This window comes from Octodon degus, unplaced genomic scaffold (genome assembly GCF_000260255.1).
Source record: "Octodon degus isolate 3935 unplaced genomic scaffold, OctDeg1.0 scaffold00012, whole genome shotgun sequence".
Lineage (NCBI taxonomy): Eukaryota > Metazoa > Chordata > Mammalia > Rodentia > Octodontidae > Octodon > Octodon degus.
In genome coordinates this window covers 5,217,077-5,240,121 of record NW_004524588.1, presented here as the reverse complement: position 1 = coordinate 5,240,121, position 23,045 = coordinate 5,217,077, and the positions used below count along the sequence as shown (strand labels likewise).

At 39.6% G+C, this 23,045-nt stretch overlaps 1 protein-coding gene across 2 annotated transcripts in view; it reads left to right on the top strand.

Moving 5' to 3' along the window:
* Window positions 1–23,045, top strand: part of Plbd1 (phospholipase B domain containing 1) — a 69,880-nt gene that overhangs the window by 43,868 nt on the left and 2,967 nt on the right. Inside the window, exons 5-9 of one of the 2 annotated variants that reach the window (XM_004626199.2) lie at window positions 1,447–1,587; window positions 2,006–2,150; window positions 19,686–19,886; window positions 19,980–20,120; window positions 22,860–23,044. In XM_004626199.2, the coding sequence (XP_004626256.1) occupies window positions 1,447–1,587; window positions 2,006–2,150; window positions 19,686–19,886; window positions 19,980–20,120; window positions 22,860–23,044 (813 nt within the window). Of the gene's footprint in view, window positions 1–1,446; window positions 1,588–2,005; window positions 2,151–19,685; window positions 19,887–19,979; window positions 20,121–22,859 lie in introns of both variants that reach the window. The other variant, XM_023709497.1, reaches the window with a different exon arrangement.

Genomic DNA, 23,045 nt, shown 5'->3' with positions numbered 1-23,045 from the left:
GGACATGCACATAAGAACCTCAAAGAGGTCATATCACACAGCAGAGTGGGGAATCCTCATTCACTCTGAAGGGAGTAAATTATTACAATCACTTTGAGAAAAAGATGGGAATTGCATGTAATATTTAAAGAGAGCATGTATTCTGCAGGCTAGCAATTCCACTCAGAGACGTGCTTGTACGTGGGCTCCATGGGCATAAAACTTCACAATAATATTTGTCTTCACAAATATATATGGCACTTTAAAAGTTCTAGAGGTATAGACGAGAAACCAGTTAAAAGTGGTAACATGGAGGAGTCACAGGCAGATGGAGAAGAAGAGGAAGAGGTGTGCCCAATAAAGATCTTAATGTAATTTTTAAAAAATCTTGAATAATAAATATGGGCTGAGGAGATAGTTTAGCAGTCTAAGCACCTGCTTGGCAAGTGCAAGGACCTGAGTTCGATTTCTGGTACTGCATGCCATGCGGGCCCTGGAACCCCGGGCACACCATGCCACCCCCAAACTGGGCGTGGTGGCACATGCCTGTAATCCCAGTGCTGGGGAGGCTGAAACAGGAGGATCACTGCATAGCGAGACCCTATGCCAAATAACAAATAAAAATTTTAAAAAGAATAATAAATATATTATTTATCCAAAAACCAAGAGAATCTGCGTTGGTGCTATAGTGATGAGCATAGCTGCCTTCCAAAAACCAAGAGAATATTTGCACGAGTAAGTTATGTGGCAGGGGGTTTTGCTATTATTTTTGCATTTTGCTTAAAATGTCATCTCTATTCGTCACCCTACTCCTACTAAATAATCAGTTTATAAGACGCCCGAAGCTACTCTGATGGGTTGAATCCTTAGAGTGCAGCTTTGAGTTAGTATGAAGCTCACGTTCAGGTATCTGACAGTTGCTGACATACACCGTCAACATCAGAAGCATCTGAGATGAAACTTTCTTGTCAGGGTGATTTCCCAACCAGTGCCTGGAGGAAACAGTTTTAGTTGTCAAAAGGGGAAGTTTGCTACCGATGTTTGCAGGGTAGGAGCCAGGGATGCCATTGAACACCCCAAAGCGCACAGTGCACAGGGCCCTGAAAGAAAGAATTACCTGGCTCGAAATACAAAGAGGGTCAAGGGTGAAATGAGGAGCTGCAGAGGAATGCAAATAAAAAAATCTGCCTGCCTGGCAAGCACGAGGTCTAAGTCAATTCTTGGTATAATAAAACCATCTGGGTTATTCTCTAAGGAGCCACTTTGAGAGTCTGTGGTTTATCAAAATGCACTGAGACAGCTCTTCCAAATTACAAAAAGCTATAACATTATTTTGTAAGGTACAATAAAATCTAGTGCATCTGTTTCAGTAAATGAAAATAATCTAATAGAAACTTAACAAGAGAAAGGCTAGAAAATGACCTGTGTTACAAATCAACACTTAGTGCAGTCTGTGTCCTTCCCCAGCCCATGAGCATGTTTCAGATTCAGTTCCTGAATGCAGTTGGAGACCTGCTGGATCTGATTCCCTCTTTCTCTTCCAAAAAAGACACCAGCATGAAGTTTTCTAAGAGATGGGACATGGGACATTGCTCTGCTCTGATTAAGGTAAGATAGCAGTAGTAGCTCCTCTGTGTTTTCTGGTGCACATAGTCTTTGTATGTGTCACTCAGACGTGGCAGTACCTCATCCCCACTGTGTGTGGCTGTGTGGCAGTTGTTCATGAATGCATCTGTGGTTGAAGTGAAGTCCTGGGACACACTTTAAGAGAGGGCACTGGAAGCACGCCTGCATTTCTTCTAGCATGTCACTGTGCTGCATACACCTGCCACTGTCACCTTTCAGAATCTTCCAATCTGCATGGCAGAAGAACGGTGGACATCAGAGGCTACTGTTGGACCCTTTAGTCGTATGTTCCAATAAAAAAGAAGAAAAAAAAGCCCCTGAATTGATCTCATGTTACCGCCACTGAATATTGCAGCCGACATCTATGCCTCTGTGTCACTCTCTATGCTTCTGGCTACAGGTCCTCCCTGGATTTGAGAACATCTATTTTGCTCACTCAAGCTGGTACACATACGCGGCCATGCTCAGGATCTATAAACACTGGGACTTCAACGTCAAAGATAAAGACACCAGTAGTAGCCGCCTCTCTTTCAGCAGTTACCCAGGTAAATAAATGTAGAGGAACATCTGAGTACTTTTTCAAGATAAAATCTTGGTGATTCGGAGTTAACTGGACAAGGATGAAGGCATGTCTTGCGGCCGGTGTACATTTTGACTTTTAGAACTCCTTTTGGGGAGATATAGCTCTACCAATTTTGTTTAATAGAATGACATCAGCTCGGCTAATAGAATTGTCAAGTAGAAAACACTGTGAATGTAAGTGGATGTATCTAAATTTGCTTCATCAAAGCAAGATGCTTTCCTTGGCTTTGCAGCAGGAGCAAGAGAAGCCGGACAGAGCCTTCACTCAGTGTTTTCCAGAGCATGTGCTCCATTTCTCCTATTCAGTATTTCCAGTGTTGCAGAAAAGCAAGTAGCAAATCAAATGGATATTCTTTGCACGGAAGAGCTAGAAGACAACTTTTGTTACACCAGTGGGCTTGTGGGAATCAGTTCCAAATCACTAGCCCACGAATCAGCTTAGAGTTGAGCTTAAGTGCAGTTCGTAAGCAGGAAGGATAAGGCTGATAGCGGGTTATTACATGGTTGGTTATATGCATTGTGTCACATATTGTCAAGCAAATAGATTTGCTTAGAAGGAACTATTTATCATAAGGTTGAGCAACATTCTGGGAAGGAGAGGAGGGAGTGCCAGCAGAGCAAGTAGAGTTAAATGGGCCCTTGACTGGGCTCGTCTGTTCCAGACATGAAGTCCTTGAAGCAAGTTGGAAACAATATATGTTTTTCTAAATAAGGAAAAACAAGCTGGATACAGTCAAGTTGGCCCAGGGCATTATCAAAGAGAAGCAGCTGGATGCAGACAGTCAAGGCTGACAGAATTTTTAGCAAGCTAGGGACGTGACAAGCAGCAGGGACATAGCTATAGGCTATTAACTGATTTTTAACTTTTGTTATAATGTATCTGTAAGTTTTCTGTTTTTGCACTGTGCCCCCACCGTAGCACTTAGCCCAGTGTGTGGCACCTCACACTTAACACGTGTTTGCTAAGTCAGTGGATGAATGATATGTAGGCTTATAATCCTTCCTCTGTAATCTGGAAGGCCTGTACGATAAAGGTGAGATGATAATGTTACTGAATACTGTATGTGCTTCAAAAATATAAGAAATACTATGAGTATTCCAAGGTCTTATGATTAACCCATGTTCAAGAAAAAATAATGAAGATCCATCTCTTAAAGAAAATAGTACCAAAGGATTTGTGGAAATGTAAAAACCACCACACAACAGGAAGATTTTTGTGTATTTATTATCTTGAGATTTTGCTAAGTTAATTTAGCATTTCTAATAGCTGTTTTTTCAGATGCCTTGGAATTTTTTTATAATAATACACTAATGTCACATCTGAATGAAGCAAGCGTTTTTCCTTCCTGTTTTTGCATGAGCTTTGATGACTTTATTGTGAGTGCAATGGAACTTCGAGGATGATTGAGACTTCAAGTGGCCAACCTGGGGCTCATGGCCATACTCTTGACCTTAGGCCAAAAGGGTTCAGTTTGAGCTTTAAGTGTGGTATTAGGGCAGCTCCTTATACATGCCCTTCATATGTCGAGCAGGCCCATTCTCATGTCATACTTTGCTTAACCATCTTTATCAAGAAGTAGTTACTGAATTTTTCCAAATTCTTCCTCAGCATTGTGAAAGGAGTACATGATTCTCTGTATTAATAGGGTGAGTTACATTGATTGATTTTCAAATGTGTATTGAACTAATTTGGCATGCTTGGGTTAGCCCTCACTTTGTCATGACACATTATTCTTTTTATTCTTGTGACTCTATTTACTATTTACTATTTGCTATTTTGTTAAGAATTTTTGTACATCTACATTTAGGTGAGATACTGGTCTATAGTTGATTTTTGTTTTGTTTCCTTATGATGGTTTCGGTATTGGGATAAGTTTATATCCTCAATATTAAATTATTTAAGTTTTCTGGTTGTATTACTACCCCCTCTTGTCTTTTGTTCTATTTTGCTCTGTGATACTGGGGATTGAGCTCAAGGTCTCACTCGCGGTAGGCATGGTAGGCAAGCCTACTAGTGAGCTATATACCCAGCCCTTTTTTATTTCGAATCAAAGCCTCATTACATTACCCAGGATGGCCTCAAACTTGCAATCTTTCTACTTTGGCCTCATGTGTAGCTGGAATTACAGACACGTACCACCCTACCCAATTTATTGTCTCCCTTAAGTATTTAATAGAAATCCCTAGTGAAACCTCTGGGCGTGGGGTTTTACTTATTGGGAATTTCTTTTTCTCTGTACTTTTTGAACCAATTTTGTATGTTTATATCTGGTAACTCAATCTACTAATTTTTTTATTTTTTTTTTATTTTTTGGTGGAACTGGGGATTGAACTCAGGCCCTTGCGCTTGCCAGGGAAGCGCTTATTCCATTGAGCCATCTCCCCGGCCCCGGGAATTTCTTAATAAGTAATGTAATTTCTTCATTAGTATAGGGTCTAGTGTTCTAATTCTTGTATCAGTTTTAAAATTCTGTCTTTCTAGGAATTTGTCCCATTAGTCTAAACTATGTTTTGTTTTGTATTTTCAACATGAAGTTGTTTAATTTTTCTTACTCTGTTATTGTTTGTAAGGTCCATAATTGAATCTTCTTTATCATTCACAATAAAGGGTGTCTCCATCCTTTTTTCTTGGTCATTTCAGTTAGAATTACATGAACTTTAGTGATATTTACCAAGAATGAAATTTTGGCACCCTGTCACCTTTTGGGGCCGGGGAGATGGCTCCATAGAATAAGTGCTTCCCTGGCAAGCGCAAGGGCCTGAGTTTGGTCCTTGGTTCCAAAAAAAAATAAATAAATAAATAAATGAAATTTTGGTTCCAATGATTTATTTCTATTACATTTCAATATTCTTTCTTCATTGATTTCTATTTTTATCATTTTTTCTTCTATTTACTTCCCAATTAATTTGCACTTTTTAGCTGTTACAGTGGAAAGTTAGACAATGGATTTGAAGTTTCTGGTAAATGAAACTATAAACTTTATTTCACAAAATTTAATTTTTTATTTTCACTCAATTTAGAATACTGTCAAATTTTCCACATTATTTCTCTAATACATTCATTACTTTGAAGGGTTTTATTTAATTTCTGAAAAAATCGGAGATTTTTCAGATAGCTGTTATTGTTTTCTAATTTAATTTCATTTTCTAATCCAATTCATTGTGATCAGAATGCATACTCTGTATAATTCCAAAATTTTTAACTTTGAAGCCTACTGAATATTCTATTTTTAGAGGGATAAAATTAATTCCTGGGTATTGGGTTCTGTAAATTCCAGTCGGATCAGGTTCATTAAGGGTGCAGCACAAGTCTCCTATATCCATAATGATTTCCTGGTCTAGTTGCTCTATCACTTTGTGAAAGAAGAAAGTTTATACTTCTTCTATAATGGTTAATTTATCTACTTCTCACTCTATTTATGAAAGTTTTGTTTCATGTATTTTGATACTGTCATCCATTCGTACACGTGTCATATATTCCTTTTTAAAAACATTGAACCTTTTCTTTAGTATAACTTTAAAAATCTAGATTGTCCGGTATTAATTCAGCCACTCTAGCATTCTTACATTTACTGGTTGCATCTTATACTTTCTCTAACCATTTACTTTGAACCTGTTTGCTTTTGTGTTCTCTCTTGTAGACAGGTAGTCTTTTTTTATGTTGAGTGTTTTAGTGATGCAATTTAAATACAAGTAAGTTTAAAAAAAATACAAGTAAGCTTTCAAGCATTTTTCAGTGTATTAATTTTTAAAATCTGTTCAGCCAAGGTGCTGTTTTTTAAAACCACTATTTGTTTTGTCCACAGATGTAAGTCATAAAAAAATCACAGTGTTTACTTCTCAAAGCAAATTATACAATTTGAAAGAGAGCCCTCAAAGTTGTAAATGAAGCTTTCTGACACAAATGCATAAATTTAAATTAATATCGTCAAAGAAAAGTCCCATGTCTATCTTGAGATATGTAGCTCGGGGCAGAGCAAAGTTCTGGTCTTGACTCAAAGTAATTAGCAGTTAAGCAGTTCTGTTTTGGGATCAGAAAACTGCCCATAAAAACTTTCCTAAACCCATTAGATTATTGGAGATTTCCCATTCTTACATAAAACTTCCCGGACCACATACCAAATGCCAGATGGAAAGACCCAGGCCTTGGTTTTTCTGACCCAACCTAGCTGGACTAGGCAGAAGCAGTCGATCCCGGCCTTGTGTGCAGTGTTGTTGGTGTTGTATATACTCATCTCTCAGGAAAACAATCATGATTAGAAGCAAGGAGATTTGACCTCATTAGTAATGTCTTGGGAAACTTTGACTTCATTGCTTTACCTAATATTCACATAAATTCCACTGTCCCACCCTAGTTGAAAATATGTTAGTGTGTGTATTTTATGGCTACTTGCTTCCAAAATGCACAATTTAATATGAAAAATTAAATTATTGTAGCTCTTTATCACTAATGATATGACTTGCAAAATTTCACTTCCCACATGTTACTCTCCTCCTCCTATATGTCCTCCTCCTTCTTGTTTTCTTTTATTATTATTTTTTTTATATTGGTAATCAAACTCAAGACCTTGCACTTGCCAGGCAGGTGCTTGTACCACTGAGCCATATCCCCAGCCCTCTTCTTTTAAATCATACTTGACAATCTCTAGCTTTTTGATGGATGTGTTTGATCCATTTACATTTAATGTAAATGTATATATTTGGATTTAAGTCTAATGTTTTGCTACTTAGTTCTCTTAATTTTTAATTTTCATATTTCTCTTTTTTTGTTTTCTTGCCTTTTGTGTTAAAAACACAGTAGTCTAAAAAAGTGTATTGTTTAATACCTCTGTTGGTTTTCTAGCTGTTTATTTTGTTTTGTTGTTGCTTACTGTTGGGATTATAATATGCATCTTTAACTTATGACAAGTTAGATAAAGTTAATTATTATATCTACTGGAAAATACAGGTATCTTGCAATCATAATAGTCCCATTTATTGTCCCTCACTCTTTATGGTATTGTTGTCAAACATATATACATCAGATAGATAGATCAATAGATAGATAGATAGATAGATAGATAGATAGATAGATCAATCTGCTAATATAGTTCTATAATTTTATTTAAACATTTTTTTTTCTTCTAAGCAAATTAGAATGATAAATATGTTGTATGTTCTATATATACATCAAGCATATATGTGAAGTATTTAACTTCATGATTGATAACTCTTGTTTTCTTTGTGCTTGTTCTACTTTGGGATTTGCTAATTTTATAAGATTTATAAATTAATATTTTCCATGAAACTCAAAAGAGTTTTTCTGCAGTTAAACTTTCCATCTCCTGTACTCTGTCCTCTCCTGGAATTCCAATTACTTATTTGTCAAATGCTTTGTTAATTTTTCTTCAATCTCTTTTTCTCTGTTCTTCAGATTGTATGCTTTCCATTGGCCTATTCTTACATTTGCTGATCCTTTTGTTCTTCCACTATCCAAAATTTCCTTTTGAATCATACAATGAATTTTTCATTTTAGTTATTATAATTTTCAGATCTAGTATTTCCATTTTGGTTTTTAGTTTCCATTCCTCTGTTGAAATTATCTCTCTGGCAACTCTTAGTCATCATATTTCTCTTTTTAAAGCTGCTTAAAATCTTCACGTTTTGGCTGAGTCCAATATGCAAGCCTACTCAGAGACAATTTCTGGGGATCTTTCTGAGTTATCCTGTTACTATCTAGGAGTCTGTGAGGCCCTCATTTTCAGGTTCTTTGTATCACCAACATGGAACTGGAAGCTAGCCTCCAAGTTAGATTGCAAAAGCAGAAGCTTATTAAAAGCAAAAGTACACTTACAGAGGTTGAGCAGGCAAGTGCCAGTGAAAGAAGGCATGCCACAACATGTTCAAGGTGGTGTGGTCTTCTAGTTTCTTATTTTGCTCCTTCCACAGTGGGGAAGTCTCAGGCCCTCTAGGGAGTGATGGATAGCTCTCTTTTGCATATTTTGGGTTCTGCACATGTTTTCTCCCCTGGTGCCATTGTGTTTAGAGTCATGAGATATAATCCCGATGCATAAGGGCTCAGTTGAGGTATGTCTAAGCATATCTGGGAACTTTCCCTGCTCTAGGTACAGTGGCCTTGTCATCAGGCTCTTCAACTGCAGGAGAAACAACTCTTTTTTTTTTTTTCATTTTTTTCTTTTCTGTCTTTTTGAGACAGGACCTTGCTATTCAGTTCAGGCTTGGCCTTGAGCTTACATTGTAGATCAGGCTGGTCTCACACTCACAATGACCCTCCTGCCTCAGCCTCCTGAGTGCTGGAATAACATGTGTGTGCCACCATGCCTAGCAAGAAACAACTTTTTAACCACAGGAGCAGGTGAAGCAGTGGGCTAGTAGGAGGTCTCAAGACGAAAGTAGGTCAATGGGTCAGTCTTGCCTTACCTGGTTTTCTCGTCGATCTAGGCTGTTCCTGTGTTAATGCCTTCTTGTTTCTTTTACTGCCAATTAATTTTTAATTGAAACTTGGACATTAAAGAATTCTGGAACTTAACTTTTTTAATTATTTTTTTAATAGTAGGAAATTGCCTCACTTGTACTCAAACTTCAAAATATGTCTCCCTTGCCATGAACACCAGCCAATGTGTGTGGTCAGTGTTGTTTTTCCAGCTGTCTCTTCAACTTAACCTCCAGAAAGCTGCCCTTTTATCTAGATTTAGCAGTATGTGTTGGGAGCACCCTCAGTAAAGACTACAACAAACACACTTCTTACCCACCAGGAAAAATTCTGTCTTAAAAAGAAGTATCTTATTTCTTTCTATTTTTTACTCTGAGTTCCTTAGAATCTCCCACACTCAGGGACAGGGAGCCAAGAACTTGAGCACAGTTTGTATTTAGACTTTGGGTCTCTGAGCTTCCATAGGTTGCTTGTTCCAAACATCCTTGTACTGGTTGATGCACTGTGTCAACTTGAGAAGTTTACAAGTTTAATTAAGTGACCCAGCAGAGAGCCAGGATTCTTACATTGTAAACATCGTCATCCTGTGCAAGTGGAGGGCATGGACATTGTGGGAGTTCTACACCCCCAGCCCCAGAGTAGCTTGTTTTACAATATAAGGAGGGGAGAGAGGCTGGCTAGAGCCTGCAGCTGGTCCCTTCCCTGTGCTCTTTTCTGTTTTCTGAACTGCTGCACTCTGCCATGTGCCACTCTACTGGGAGCCAGCTGAGTATAGACTGAAACCTCCACAAACTGTGAGCTAACTAAACCTTTCCTTCCTTCATTTTGGGTGTTGGGTATTTTATCCCAGCAATGAGTAAAACATAACCAAGACATAATTTGGCACCAGAGGAATGGGGTCATTGCTCTGACTAAACCTGACCATGTGAATTACAAGCTTTTGGGAATGGCTTATGGGAAGAGATAGGAGAGGTTTAGAGATGCCACCTACTTGCGAAGAACTGGAACGTCTTCGGCTGCTCTGTTTGGGAGATTCTGGTCAGAGCTCAGAAGATCAGAAGACTAATAGCCTGCCTATAAAGACCAAGGGAGAGGTTTCTGCAGGGAAGAAGGACTGCATTGGTGTTTGGACTCCAGATGATTCATGTTATGGCTTGGCAGAAAGTTTATCTGCATTTTGCTCATGTCCAGAGACTTTGCCTGAGACTGAAATAAGCACAGTGGACTAGTGAATCTTGCAAAAGAAATCTCAAGGCAGTGGTAACTGGCTATTTTGGGGGCTTTTAGCCAGATTTATTTTGAGAATCAAGAGCAAAGAGCCCAAAAGATTTAAAATGTGAGTCTGGCCAGAAAGGAAGCTCCAATAATTTTTTTTGTGTGTGTGTGTGGTAGCAGGGATTGAACTCAGGACCTTGCACTTGCCAGGCAAGCACTTATTCCACTGAGCTGTCTCCCCCTCCCCTGGAAGCTCCAATAAAGCTGTGGAATGCAGTAATAGAGCTGAGAGGATCTCCATGGCCAAGAAAGAACAGGAGAATAGAAAAGGTGTCCTGAGGGCATCACAGGAGGCAGCAGGTCTCCACCCTTTGCATCCTTAGAATTGCAAGGGAGAGGGACTTGAGGGGAAAGCTGCAGAGCCCCATGTTCCAGAATGGAGGCAGTGGCCACACCAGGCCCCAGAATGGTGCTGGCATAGGTAATTTGTTCTTTGGAATCAGGCTTGGAGTGCTCAGCGATCCAGGCACTGGACCCCTACAGCCAAAAGATAGGAAAACCTGGCTAGTGCTCCAGCTGGCAGCAGCTCCTGGCTAGTGCCAGCTGGAGTACTAGCTAGGTTTTCATACACTGGTGTTGGTTTTAGAGACATTCAGAATGCAGGAATTCTGAGGTCAAGAAGGCTTCCACCTAGATTTCAGAAGAAGGCCTGGGAGGCCAGTCGGTGTGCCCCTGAGAGGGCAGTGTGTGAAGCTGTGAGTGAGAAGCCCATTCAGTGGAAACCTCAGAAGTTTTAAAAAGCCAGGAACATGGATTGTGTGAAGAAAATGCAAGGAGAGAGCAAAGCTGGCCCCAGAGAGAAGTGGTGAGAGCTACCAGCAGGAGTGCTGGAGGGGTGGAGCCACGTAAGGCTTTTGGAGCTCACAACTCCTTACAGGTTGCATCAGATGTTCCATATGGAACTACAGGACTCACTGTTTGTCCTTCTGGATTTTGGGCTTGTTTTGGTCCCAATTATTTGTATCCTGTGTATACCTTTTGGAATGGTAATGTTTATCTTGTGTCTTTGAATGTTGGGAATGTTTAACTTTTCATTTGTACAGGGGCTCCCAGCTAAGAGTTTGCCTTAGATTTTGTAGGAGACTTGGGATTTGGGCTTTTCAGCATTGCTAAAACTGTTACGACTTTGGCAACTCTTAGAGATGGACTAAAATACCTTTTGCATGACAGGATGTACATGAGTCTTTGTGGGAGGGGGGTGCCCAGGGCAAAATGTCATGATTGTAATGTAATACAATGTTAAAGTTGTGAAATGTTAATAATTGTGTTTATGTACCTGGAAACTGGTTTAAGGAAATGTCTGGTTGCCAATTTGACAAGGGGTGGATTGTAGTGGTTGATACATTGTGTCAACTTGAGAAGTTTAGAAGTGAATTAAGTGACTCAGCATAGAGCCAGGATTTTTATTTTGTAATTTTGTCATCCTGTGCAAGGGGAGGGCAATAGATATTGTGGGAGTTCTACACTCCCAGACCCAGGGTAGCTTTTTTTACAATATAAGGAGGGGAGAGAGGCTTGCTAGAAGTCTCAGCTGATGCCCTTCACTTTGCTCTTTGCTGTTCTTTGTTGCCATGAACTGCTGCTCTCTGCCATGTGCCACTCTCCCTAGGAGCCAGCCAAGTATAGACTGACACCTCCACAAACTCTGAGCTAACTAAACCTTTCCTTCCTTCATTTTGGGTGTTGGGTATTTTGTCCCAGCATGGAGTAAAAAGTAACCAAGAGAATCCCCTTTGAATTCCCAGCTGTTCTGTGACACTGAACATTGATCTTTTACATCTTAAGTCAGTATGGCTATAGTTTTCCACAGCTAGAATGGATGATGAATGAATGTAGTAGATAGATAATGCTGCTATAACAAAGTGCCCAGATTGGTAACTCAAATATCAGAAATTAATTCTCCATGGTTCTAGAGACTGGAGGTCCCAGGTCAGGATTGGCTTGCTTTCTCTGAAGCCTCTCTTTGGCTTGCAGGTGGCCACCTTCTCACCGTATCCTTACATGACATTTCATGCATGGAAGTATGCACTTCTCTGGTAGTTTATCCTTCTTTTAAACTTTACAGCTGCCTTGTACATAACTTTTTCTTAGTCTATGGTTCATTGTTGTATTTGTATCCCCAAGGAAAGCACGGAGTGTTGCACAGTGTAATTATTAAGTAAATATTTGTGGAAAGAAGGAGGAAAGAAATGGAGAAATGCTATGTTCTGTGTTGCTGTAACAAAATAACGGAAACTAGGTGCTTTATAAAGAAAAGAAGGGGGACTGCCCATTACCTGAGTTGTTCAGGGCCCTCTGAATCAGAGCCTTGAGTCTCAGGATGTTGTGGTTCAATCCTCATGTTCCTCAGGCCTTACCAGACCTGCCTTGAAGGCATCTTGAGCTAGGCCAAAAAAAAGAAAGAAAGAAAAAAGAAAAGAGACCTCTGGAGGTACAAGAACACAGTACCAACATGGGCTTCTGGTGAGGGCTGAATGGTAGATGCATCACATTTCAGGAGCATGTGCAAGAGAGAGGTCATATGGTGAGAGAAGAAGAAGCCTTAGGGACCAGACTCACTCTTGTATAAAAGCTTGCTCCGTAATCCATTCCTGTGAGATCTAACCAACTCTACAAGACCAGCATTCAGAGCACACAAGAGTAATCATGACCCACTTACATCACCTAGGACCACCTTTTGCAAGTCCTACCACCTTTCAACACTCCTACAGTGGGGACCAAGATACTGGTATATGAATCTCTAAGCAACAAACCATACCAGACCATAACAGGAAAGAGTCAGACAGATGTGGGTAATTCACTGTGTTCTGGACATGGTGGGAGGGAGAGAAAATGTAAGGGAGAGAAGGGGTAATGGCTGCCTCAGAGATCACAGCTTGTACTGTACAGAGTACTGTATATATGGAGTGTAGAGCTTGTACTGTGACTTCACTGGTGGCTCTTTATATTGCCCTCTCTTCTATATCTTTGATTTAAAACCAGAATCTGAAACATTCAGGAGTTATTAGCAAGGAATTCCCAATGGAAATCCATGTGCTCAGAACAAGAGTTGTATCTTAAATCCAATCTTTTGTAGCCAGTCTGATGATTAAATGTGGTTGGAAGCTGGGTTTTTTATTTTTTTTAGGTATTAGATGACATGCAAGTTTCATTTTATTATTTTTATGTATTTAGTACAGGGTCTCACTATACAGATCAGACTCACAGTGATCCTCCTGTTTTTGGCTACTCAAGTGCTGGGATTACGGGCATGCGTCACCACGCCTGGTCTTAACATCTTAGCGCACCCCAGGGGTGGGGCCAGCACAGCACACTGGGGATCAAACCCTGGTTTTTGTGTCTGCCTAAGCAGGCACTTTAATCCACTGAGCTATCTGGCCAGCCCCAAACTTCTTTTTTTAAATGGACACACTAGTTTTAAATAAATAACTATAAATTTGTGTTCAAGTTGTTACAAAGGAAAAAGGAAGACAAAAACCTCTAATTGAGTTCATAATGCCCTACCATGTTTCTTCCTCTATCCTAACACCTGCTAATTTTGAAATGTGTTGTTGTATTTAGTTGTCAGAAAACCCTAACAAGGGGATGTTCTAAAAAGAAAGAAGGAAAGAGAGACAGAGACAGAGAGACAGAGAGAGAGACAGAGAGAGAGAGAGAGAGAGAGAGAGAGAGAGAGAGAGAGAGAGAGAGAGAGAGAGAGGAAAGAAAAAGAAAGAAAAAGAAAGAAAGAAACAAAGAAAGGAAGGAAGGTAGGTAGGTAGGTTGGTTCAGGGAAGTTAAATAGGTCACACAACTCTGAAGATAATATTAAAACGGAATTTTTCTTACTATAAGTTTTCATTTACCTTTTCAGAGATGATTTAGTTTACATTTAAGTGGTTCAAATTGAAAGAGCCATGAACTCAAGGGACCTCAAAGGCATGCCAGGTGGGTGGCAACTCTTGCATGGGAACGAAAACTGGAACCTATCCAAAGTGCTTTTAAATGAGGATTCCAGTACTGATGAGGGTGAGGCTTCAAGCTCAATTATCTGTAAGTGGAGCTCTCTGGAACTTATATGGTGTGTTTTCCCAAGCATTTGTGGTCTCCTTTATATTGTTCTCAGGTGTCCTGTCACACCCACACACACACCTATATGTACCTCTTCAACTTTAACGTTGCTTACCTTCACCAGTGGCGCTCACTAAAAAGTCAAAGGCTGAGGCATTTGTATCAGGCACCTGTGTGTGTGATTCTACAAGTAGGTGCACAGTCCATCCTTTGAAACTGTGGCAACGCGTGTGGTCCATGTGGTAGAAACTTTTTTCAGACTTTTCCTATTTGAAGTTTGTATTTTTGAAAGGATAAAAGATAAAGAAAATAAGGGTAAAGCCCCAGGAAATTGCAGTCATGTTCTCCTAGTCCAGAATGTGATTCCTTTTGTAGAGTATAAAATTGTGTATTTGATAAATGGATGTTGTGAACATCTTTGATATACTACAAATACTTTTATTAATTTCATTTTATCTCTTTGATCTTAAAGACATTGACCATAAATGTGAAATGTTTCCAGATGTTCCACAAGTTGAGTACAGACCAAAATCCATGTCCTCTACTTTAAAAAACTAGATGCATGGGAAGAATAGTAGAACTAAGGCATGTATTCCAAAAGATTATAAATTTCATAGCTCTTAATTTTTGCTTTGTTAAGTACTTTTTGTTTGTTTTTAACCTTCCCTTTGGCACCAACCCAGGACATTGATGGCTTCCACCATTCATATCTGTCCTAATCATCTTTTACTGTCTAGCTCAGAGAGCTTCCTCCCCTCTATTCTTGCAGAAATCTCACCCTATTTTCCATACTTTTCTGGATTAACTGGTTAGAAGGTGGTTTCCCCTACTCCACCCTGTCTAAACATGCAACTCCTCTCTTGACTCACTGTCCTTAATTGTTTCTACTGTACTTGTTCCATTATTTAAGGAGACTCAGTGAAGCCACTGTCTTCATGCCTACAGAGCTGTTCCCAGCACATCTGACAGGTGTGTGGTAAGTGGAAAAGGCATGCGTTCAGAGACGTAAAAGGATACCTTTTAGAAGGTATCCTTCTAAAGCAAGGTATCTGGTATGTACAAGGTGCACAAAGAACATTAGTTACTGCCATCTTCTTTCTCTTCCTCAGAGTTCAGAGTTATTTATTGAACCTTTCTGTGTATCAAACCCTTTATTTGATGTTGAACAAACACCTTGGTATGGTATGGGGCTCACTTGGTATGGGGTAGGTAGAAAAGGAAAAAGTAAATAAATTATAGAATTGATTAAGATAATGTAATTCTGATTAGATTAAAAACATGTTTCATTTTGATGTGGATGATAATAATGAAATACTGATTAAATGCAAACCTACTTCCTTTATACTTATATTTCACTTGAATATGAAACCATAAAGAGACCTAATTCCTTGATGTGGACACTGCAGGATACTGTGGCGCCACCTTAAGGGCTTGAAGATGCAGCAGCTGAATCCTCTACTGACCACATTTCTACTCAGGACTGGTTTGAAATGTGCCCAGTAACTACTTACTTGATTCAAGAATAATCACTGGAAGGAAAAGGAGAAATTGATTTTTATCAATTAGGACTTTGCAGGCCAGGAGGCATTTAAGCTGTATTGTGTAAGGCAGGAAGGCCACATCCATCCTGAAGTAGGCAAAATAAAGGGTTGTAGGACTTCCTATCCTAACGTAGCAAGGAGCCCATGGGCTTCCTTTTGTGGGAATGAGTAAGGAGGGTATTTTCTCATTGTAGACACGACCTTAGAGCAGGGGTTCTGATGGATACACAGAGAGAACAGAGGGAGGCAGGGATGCGTGCCCAGCAGGAGCCTTTGGAAAAAGCTCTTAGAGAACTCTGATACAGCCACTGTGCTGGGAAGCACTGTATGGTCAGACTGAGTTAAAGAAATGAGACGGCTGAGAGCAGAGTAGTGTTTTCTGTAGTTCTGAGAAACGATATTGCCCATCCTCAGCAGTGGGAAGAAGTTGAGCAGAAAGGCTATGGTGCAAAATCATCACGGTTGTAAGAAAAGAGCTTCCAAAGTGTCACATCATCCGGCAGCAAGGCAGTTCAAAGCACAATGTAGTGTACAGTTGAGTTACTATCACTGTGTCAATTCAGTATGGCTGCATAAAAACGTCACATTCAGATCTTAGCAGCTGAAAGCAATGTGTGACTGTTACTTTTGAGACCATAGGTTAGCCTCATGGTTCTTTCTGGACCTCTGAGTGCATTCACATGTCCAGTTTGTCTGTGGATTGGAAGACAGCACAACTGACCTTGGACAAACTCTCCAGCATGTGGCTAGAGAGACTGGTCCTTGTAAAGTGATAAGCTGTTTATTCTTAGAATTTTTCAATTAGTGTTCTCAGACTGCAGTTGACCATAGGTAATCAAAACTTGGAAAATAAATCCAAAGATCTAAGGGAGGTGCTGTAGTTATTTATGTTCTTGGTCAACACAGTCCACTTTTCTAGAAGGAAGGAGTGTGTTTGATTTGCACTTCTGGATTTTGGAAGTGCCAACGCCTGCAGTGTGCTAGTAGGCATGTTATAAATGTACTTATAGAACAATTAGAGTAAACTTTTCTGAGTTGTACTAAGCTTTAGGTCTAAGTGGTATCAAGGGTTAGTGGTTACTGTTTGTTTTTGCAATACCAGTGTTTTTAAAATGTGCTTTATTAACTGAAAGTGTTCTCTTAGTTTTCAGTTAAATTCAGCAAAAACATTGCCATAAGCAGTGATTGGCACGCTGGTTGGCATTCCTTAAAGGCTGGAGTGCTTTGCTTTCCCTTGCTGCCACACAGTGTGCCTTCCACAGCTAATGGTAATGTGAATGGCTTTTAACAGAGGACCTTGTTCCATCTCTAGGCTTTTTCTTTATTTTCTTAAATTCTAAAATGTAGAAATAGCCTCAAATGTAGTTTCTGCAAATCAACGCATGTGTTTAGTTCCATATCTCTGGGAAACATATAGTTTTTCCATCTTCCAGGGTTTCTAATATAGACTCTTGCTCTACAATGAACCTACTTCTTAAATATGAGTAGTAGTCGCTTTCATGCTAAAGAATGCTGCCCTCTTGTGTCCAGAGAGGCTACAGTAAGGGGTGAGCAAAATGGCATCAAGCCTTGTAACACCTAGAGCCTCCATCTGTAGTTTATTAAAACTCCTGTAGACCCTAACATCAGCTTGTGGAGAAGAAGCTTGTGAAAGGTAACTTACCTACTCAGAAATTTCCAGAAATTAAATTTATTGATTTTGTATTTAGGACAGGGTGTACAGGGTCTCACTGCATAGATCGGACTCGTAGTGATCCTCCTGTTTACAGCCTCCCAAGAGCTAGGATTACAGGCTCACGCCACCATGCCCAGTCTCAATCACCATCTCAGAGAGCCCCAGGGGAGGGGCCAGCATGGGGCAGGCCAGGGAATTGAACTTCCCCGCCCCTTGCGTCTGCCTAAATAGGTGCTTTAATCCCCTGAGCTATTTGGCAGGCCCTTAGAAATTAAATTTAGATCACTAGAGTTTAAAGACCTCACTTAATCCCAGGTTGTGAGAGAAAAGAAGTAGAAATCAAGAGGCAGGATGAGAGCTGATAGAGTAATGTGGGGGAGTAGGCCTTCTTGTTCCCAATCCGTGGTCCAAAGTTTGTAGTACAAAGTGACCTCTTTATTGGACCCCACCCTGCCTTTCCATTCCCACTATAAAGTAGGTGAACAATAGCATAGATAGTACTGGAGGGACATTTAGTGGTTCATGGACAATTTTTTTTTTTTTTTTTTTTTTTTTTTGTACATTAGTAGAAAAGTCTTTGTTTCAATGTGTTTCATTTGGGGAGAAAGTAAACCATTAAACTCACAGTTCCTTAGACATTGATGTATATGATAAATATTTTAAGTTTGAGAAGGAGCTTAAAGAAAACTATTAAGTAATACATGTATTCACGAGCTTGATTTAGCTAGATACTATATGTATATTTATTAAATTATGCTGTATATGACAAATATATACAACTCTCACTTTTTAATTTAAATCTAAGTGAATAGATAGTACTCAGATATAACAAAAATGATGAGAGTGGTATACAGTAGAGGTCTGAGACTATTTCAGTCTATTCTGATATAGCACCTTAAACTGAGTAATTTATAACTAATAAACATTTACCCCAGGTATGGAGGCTGTGAAGTCCAGGGTAAAGGTGCCAGTCATCCTGGGTCCGGTGAGGACCCCTTCCAATAGCAGCATCCTCTGCTGTGTCCTCACACAATGGAAAGGGCTAGCTGGCTCCCTGGGGCTTCTCTCATATGGCCATTAAGCCATTAATTAAATTCATTAGGATGTTCCATAGGAGTTTGTCATTTTGGTCCCTTCTAACTCTTACTGGGGGCCTTTCCTTTCATTTTTTTTTTTTAAATCAGAGGATATATTTTCAGTTTTATAAATTCAAGCAAATTCTTTGTGACCATCAATATAACAGAAAAGCTCTCTTCATTTTTTCTGTACATATACAAATAGACATTTAAATTTTTTATTTTGATACAGTATACTCATAGAAACTTTACAAAAGGCAAAGAATTCCTGGATTTACCAAAATATTTTAACAATTTTCTTATTTGGTTTATGTATACACCCTTATTCTTTTGAAAATAACAAGCATGATGCATTTCTGAATATTTATATATTACAAAAGATATTGTCATATATCACTATAGTATAATTATCCAAATCAAGAAAACATTGATACATACTATAAGGCCATAGACTTTATTCACATTTTGTCATTTATCCCAGTAATGTCTTTTATTTTATTTTATATTTTTATTTTTTATTCCTTTCATTTTTTTATACCCATTTGTCTATCACTGTTATTTCTAATGACAGTATAGCCTCTCTTCTTGTTATACATGTATCTGATCTCTCTCCTTCACACTCACCCCAGTGTAAACTACAAAATAGGCCTAACAAAAAAACTGTCTCCACTGATTTTGCTATGTTGCCTCCAACACTGGAGCCAAGGAAAAGGTCCTAGATTTTTTTTTTTTTTTAATGTATTTAGTACAGAGTCTACAGGGTTTACAGGGTCTCACTACACAGATGGAACTCATAATGTCCTTCCTGTTTTTCAGCCTCCCAAGCACTGGGATCACAGGACCATGCTTCCATGCCCAGTCTCAATTGCCTGCTCAGTGCACCCTAGGGGTGGGGCTGGCATAACAGGCCAGGAATTGAACCCCCGGCCCTTGTGTCTGCCTGGGCGTTTTAATCCGCTGAGCTATCTGGCCAGCCCTAAAAGGTCCTAATTTTAAAACCATGTCCATTCTTACATGGAGATGTTTCCCATTTATAAAACTCATATATTCTTATATAAAATTTGTCCAACTGAGACCATCAGAAAGAAAAAGTGGAAGACATCATATTCTTAATTGTCTAACAATAAAGCCTGCTCAAACCCACCCTAATTAAAAAGTTCTGCAAAATGTTAGGGTCTGGTTGTGTTTAATATTTCTGATTGATACATTTTTGAATCTCAAGTCATAAAGTTAATTTTTCAATGTTGGATCCAGGGTAGAGGTTACCTGAAACAGTTTGGGAGCTACCACACAGGTAATCTAAAGCTGGGAGAGGCTGTTGCAAATCAAGGAGGACAATAACTAATATTTGCAAAATGCAGCATGTATATGAAGCTCTGTGCTAATAATAATGACGGTTCAGTATTCCATGCTTATCTGTGATAATCTGTGCATTGTCTTTCCTGTAGGGTTTCTGGAGTCCCTGGATGACTTTTATATTCTTAGCAGTGGTTTGATACTGTTGCAGACCACAAATAGTGTATATAATAAAACTCTACTGAAGCTGGTGATGCCGGAATCTCTCTTGGCTTGGCAAAGAGTTCGTGTGGCCAATATGATGGCAGCTGACGGCAAGAGCTGGGCAGATATCTTTTCAAAATACAACTCTGGTAAGTCATTGTAGGCAGGTGCATATATTTACCTTTTGAGTTAACCTGTAGAGCCACACCCATGCTATGCTTTTGTGTCTCTCAATATTTCAGGCACCTATAATAATCAATACATGGTTCTGGACTTGAAGAAGGTGAAGCTGAATAAGAGTCTTGACAGAGGCACACTATATGTTGTGGAGCAAATTCCTACATATGTAGAATATTCTGAACAAACTGATGTTCTTCGAAAAGGTACTGTCTTCATGCTATGTCTGGAAGTCTAATGAGTCTGTGCATATGTGTGCTGCGGGGGTGGTGATGGGGGAATGGATGATAAGGGAGGGCATAATGCGGAGAAAAACACAGGGTGCCATCACTAGCCATGCAGGGAAAGAATCACCTGGGCCAGCACATGTGAGCTTACACCTCAGATACTGTAGAGATCATATGTAAATGGACATGTTAATTTCTCTTGTATCTAATACTGCATTCTCTCTTCGGTTCTTAGTCAGAACTTTTAAGTTTAAGTCAACAAATATTTATATAATGCTATTCTGGCTCAGGGGCAGAAAAGCAAGGACAGGCCTGCATGCTGGCACTTGGTGGTTAATGGGATTTATCAGAAAGGATAAATCTGAGGAGTAAGGGAACAGCTCAGATACCTGATGCCCTGGAATCACACTGTCTGGATTTGAATCTCCGTTCCTTAAAACCGAGGCAAATTATTCAACCTTTCCAGATCTTACTTTCTTCACTTGTAGAATAGGATCTCTTATTTGCCATTTTGAAATCCCAAAAGCGTAAACTGAGTGTAGTGGCACTGTAACCGAAAAGTGCCTCCCCCACCAGCCCGTAAACGTCAGTTTCCCAGGTATCAGTTCCTGTTCCAGTTCTAGTTGCTTCTATCTCCTATGCAGCTGGTCACTGTGACCCATAGCTGGTCACTATGATGCACACTGTATAAACCAGTCCCCAGTGGATAAGCCATCCTGCCTCTGTACTTCCTACCTATTCCATGGCAGCCCTAGACCACCAGAGATCAGGGTCTGATATTCTGCAATGATCCCCATTTGTGCCCATCAACGCAAAGACATCCACTTCCAAGTCTTGGGTGTTGTTTCAGTGTTTCTGCTTGCCACTGCAGCACATGCTTTAATCCCAGATATTTGGGAGGCTGAAGCAGGAGAACTGAAAGTTTGAGGCCAGCCTGAGCCAACACTCCTGTTAAAAGACAAAAATCCTCCTGGCAAGCACCCCTGTACTGAAAAAAAAAAAAAAAAAAAAAAAAAAAAAAAAAAATCCCATTTAAAAAAAAAAAAAATGTAAAAAAAAAAAAAAAAAAAAAAAAAAAAAAAAATCCCAAACTGTATGTAAACCAAAAATTGTTTCAGTTCTAAATGACTTGGACACAAAATACACCCTGCACTTACTTGGAGCAAATATTGCTGAAAATGGCCCCAAATGAATTCAGATTACTCTTTTTCCTCTTAAAGATACAATTCATACATTAGGCTTAGGTTGAGGCATATGAGATATTCCCCACAGAGAACATAGTATATTGTAACATACCTATTCCATTGCTATTATTAAAATCTAAAAAATCCCTAAAGTTTGAAATTCTTTGTTTCCAGGAATTTTTGCTTTTTTTTTTTTTTTTTTTTTTTGGCAGTACTGGAGATTGAACTCAGGACCCTGCACTTGCCAGGCAAGCGGTTATTCTGAGGTATCTCCCCAGCTCTTCCAGGAATTTTTGGACCTGGAAAAGTGGATCTATATAATTTCATAGGATGGTCATTGTTATGGCTTGAATCTAGATGTTCCCCCCCCCCAAAGCATCATGCAGTCACAGGTGGGGCTTTTCAGAGGTGGCTGGATCTAGGGCTTGTGCTATTGGGATCAAGAAGTGATGCTGCGGGGCTGGGGAGATGGCTCAGTGGAATAAGCGCTTCCCTGGCAAGCGCAAGGGCCTGAGTTCAATCCCCGGTTCTGCAAAAAAAAAAAAAAAAAAAAAAAGTGATGCTGGGATTAATTCACTGTGTGATGCTGGGGTTAGGAGGGTGAGTGCCACCTACGCTGACGCCAGGTAGCCTGGGTAAGATATAAGGGACAGAAAGAGCTGTGGTCTTGTCTCTTGCTGCTGGTCACTTGCTGTTCTGGCTGTTTTCTGTCTGCCATGAACTGTTTCTCTTCTGGGATGCCCTCTGCCATGCTAGCCTGCTTGGAGCTAGCTGATTGAAACTGACACCTCTACAAACTGTGAGCCAAAATAAATCTTTCTTCCTTTAACTTTGGGTGTCAGGTATTAATTCTCAGCAAGGAGAAAAGTGACCAAGACAGTCATGAATCAGTAGAGACAGGCAGCAGCTACTAGTAAGCATCTCTCTCTTAAGGCACACTGTTAGTATTAGAATCTTAGCAGCTGACTGGACCAACCTTAAAGGTCAGACAGCAAAGTTCTCAGATTTTAACTGCTATGCTAACCAAGTAAACACCCAATCATTTGGCTTCTCAGATGAATTTTTCTACAAGAAAGTAGATTTTTCTATTCTGTGGATATGAACTGGTTGACAGCTGTGACTCCCACCCTACAAAAGTCTGATACATCAAGTGCTGTGTGCATTTAATTGGATGCACACAGCAAGATTCTCTGTGCTGAGATGCCTTATCCAGAGGTCATTGCAAAATCAACGCAAAGACCTGGAAAACAGGATAAGGCCCACATTTCATTGTGATTTGGTTCCTATCACGCCATCTATTGCAGTAGTCTCCGATTGGTCTCGTCTCTCTCACCTTCATTCTGTCTTGTCAAAAATTCTCGTTTTCTAAAGAACAAAAACTAGACTCCTGAATAGGATCTAAAGTTTCATTTCTATGCAATTTCATTGTGCAATTACACACACAATTTTCAAAATGCACTACCAATAACTTCTTTTGTTCTATCTCTTGTGTTCCTATCCATCTCACTCTTCCATCTCTTCCATTCCAAATCAGGATACTGGCCTTCCTACAATGTTCCTTTCCATGAAAAAATCTACAACTGGAGTGGCTACCAGCTCTTGGTTCAGAAGCTGGGTTTGGACTACTCTTACGACTTAGCTCCACGAGCCAAAATCTTCCGGCGTGACCAAGGAAAAGTGACCGACATGGAGTCCATGAAACGTATCATGCGGTACAACA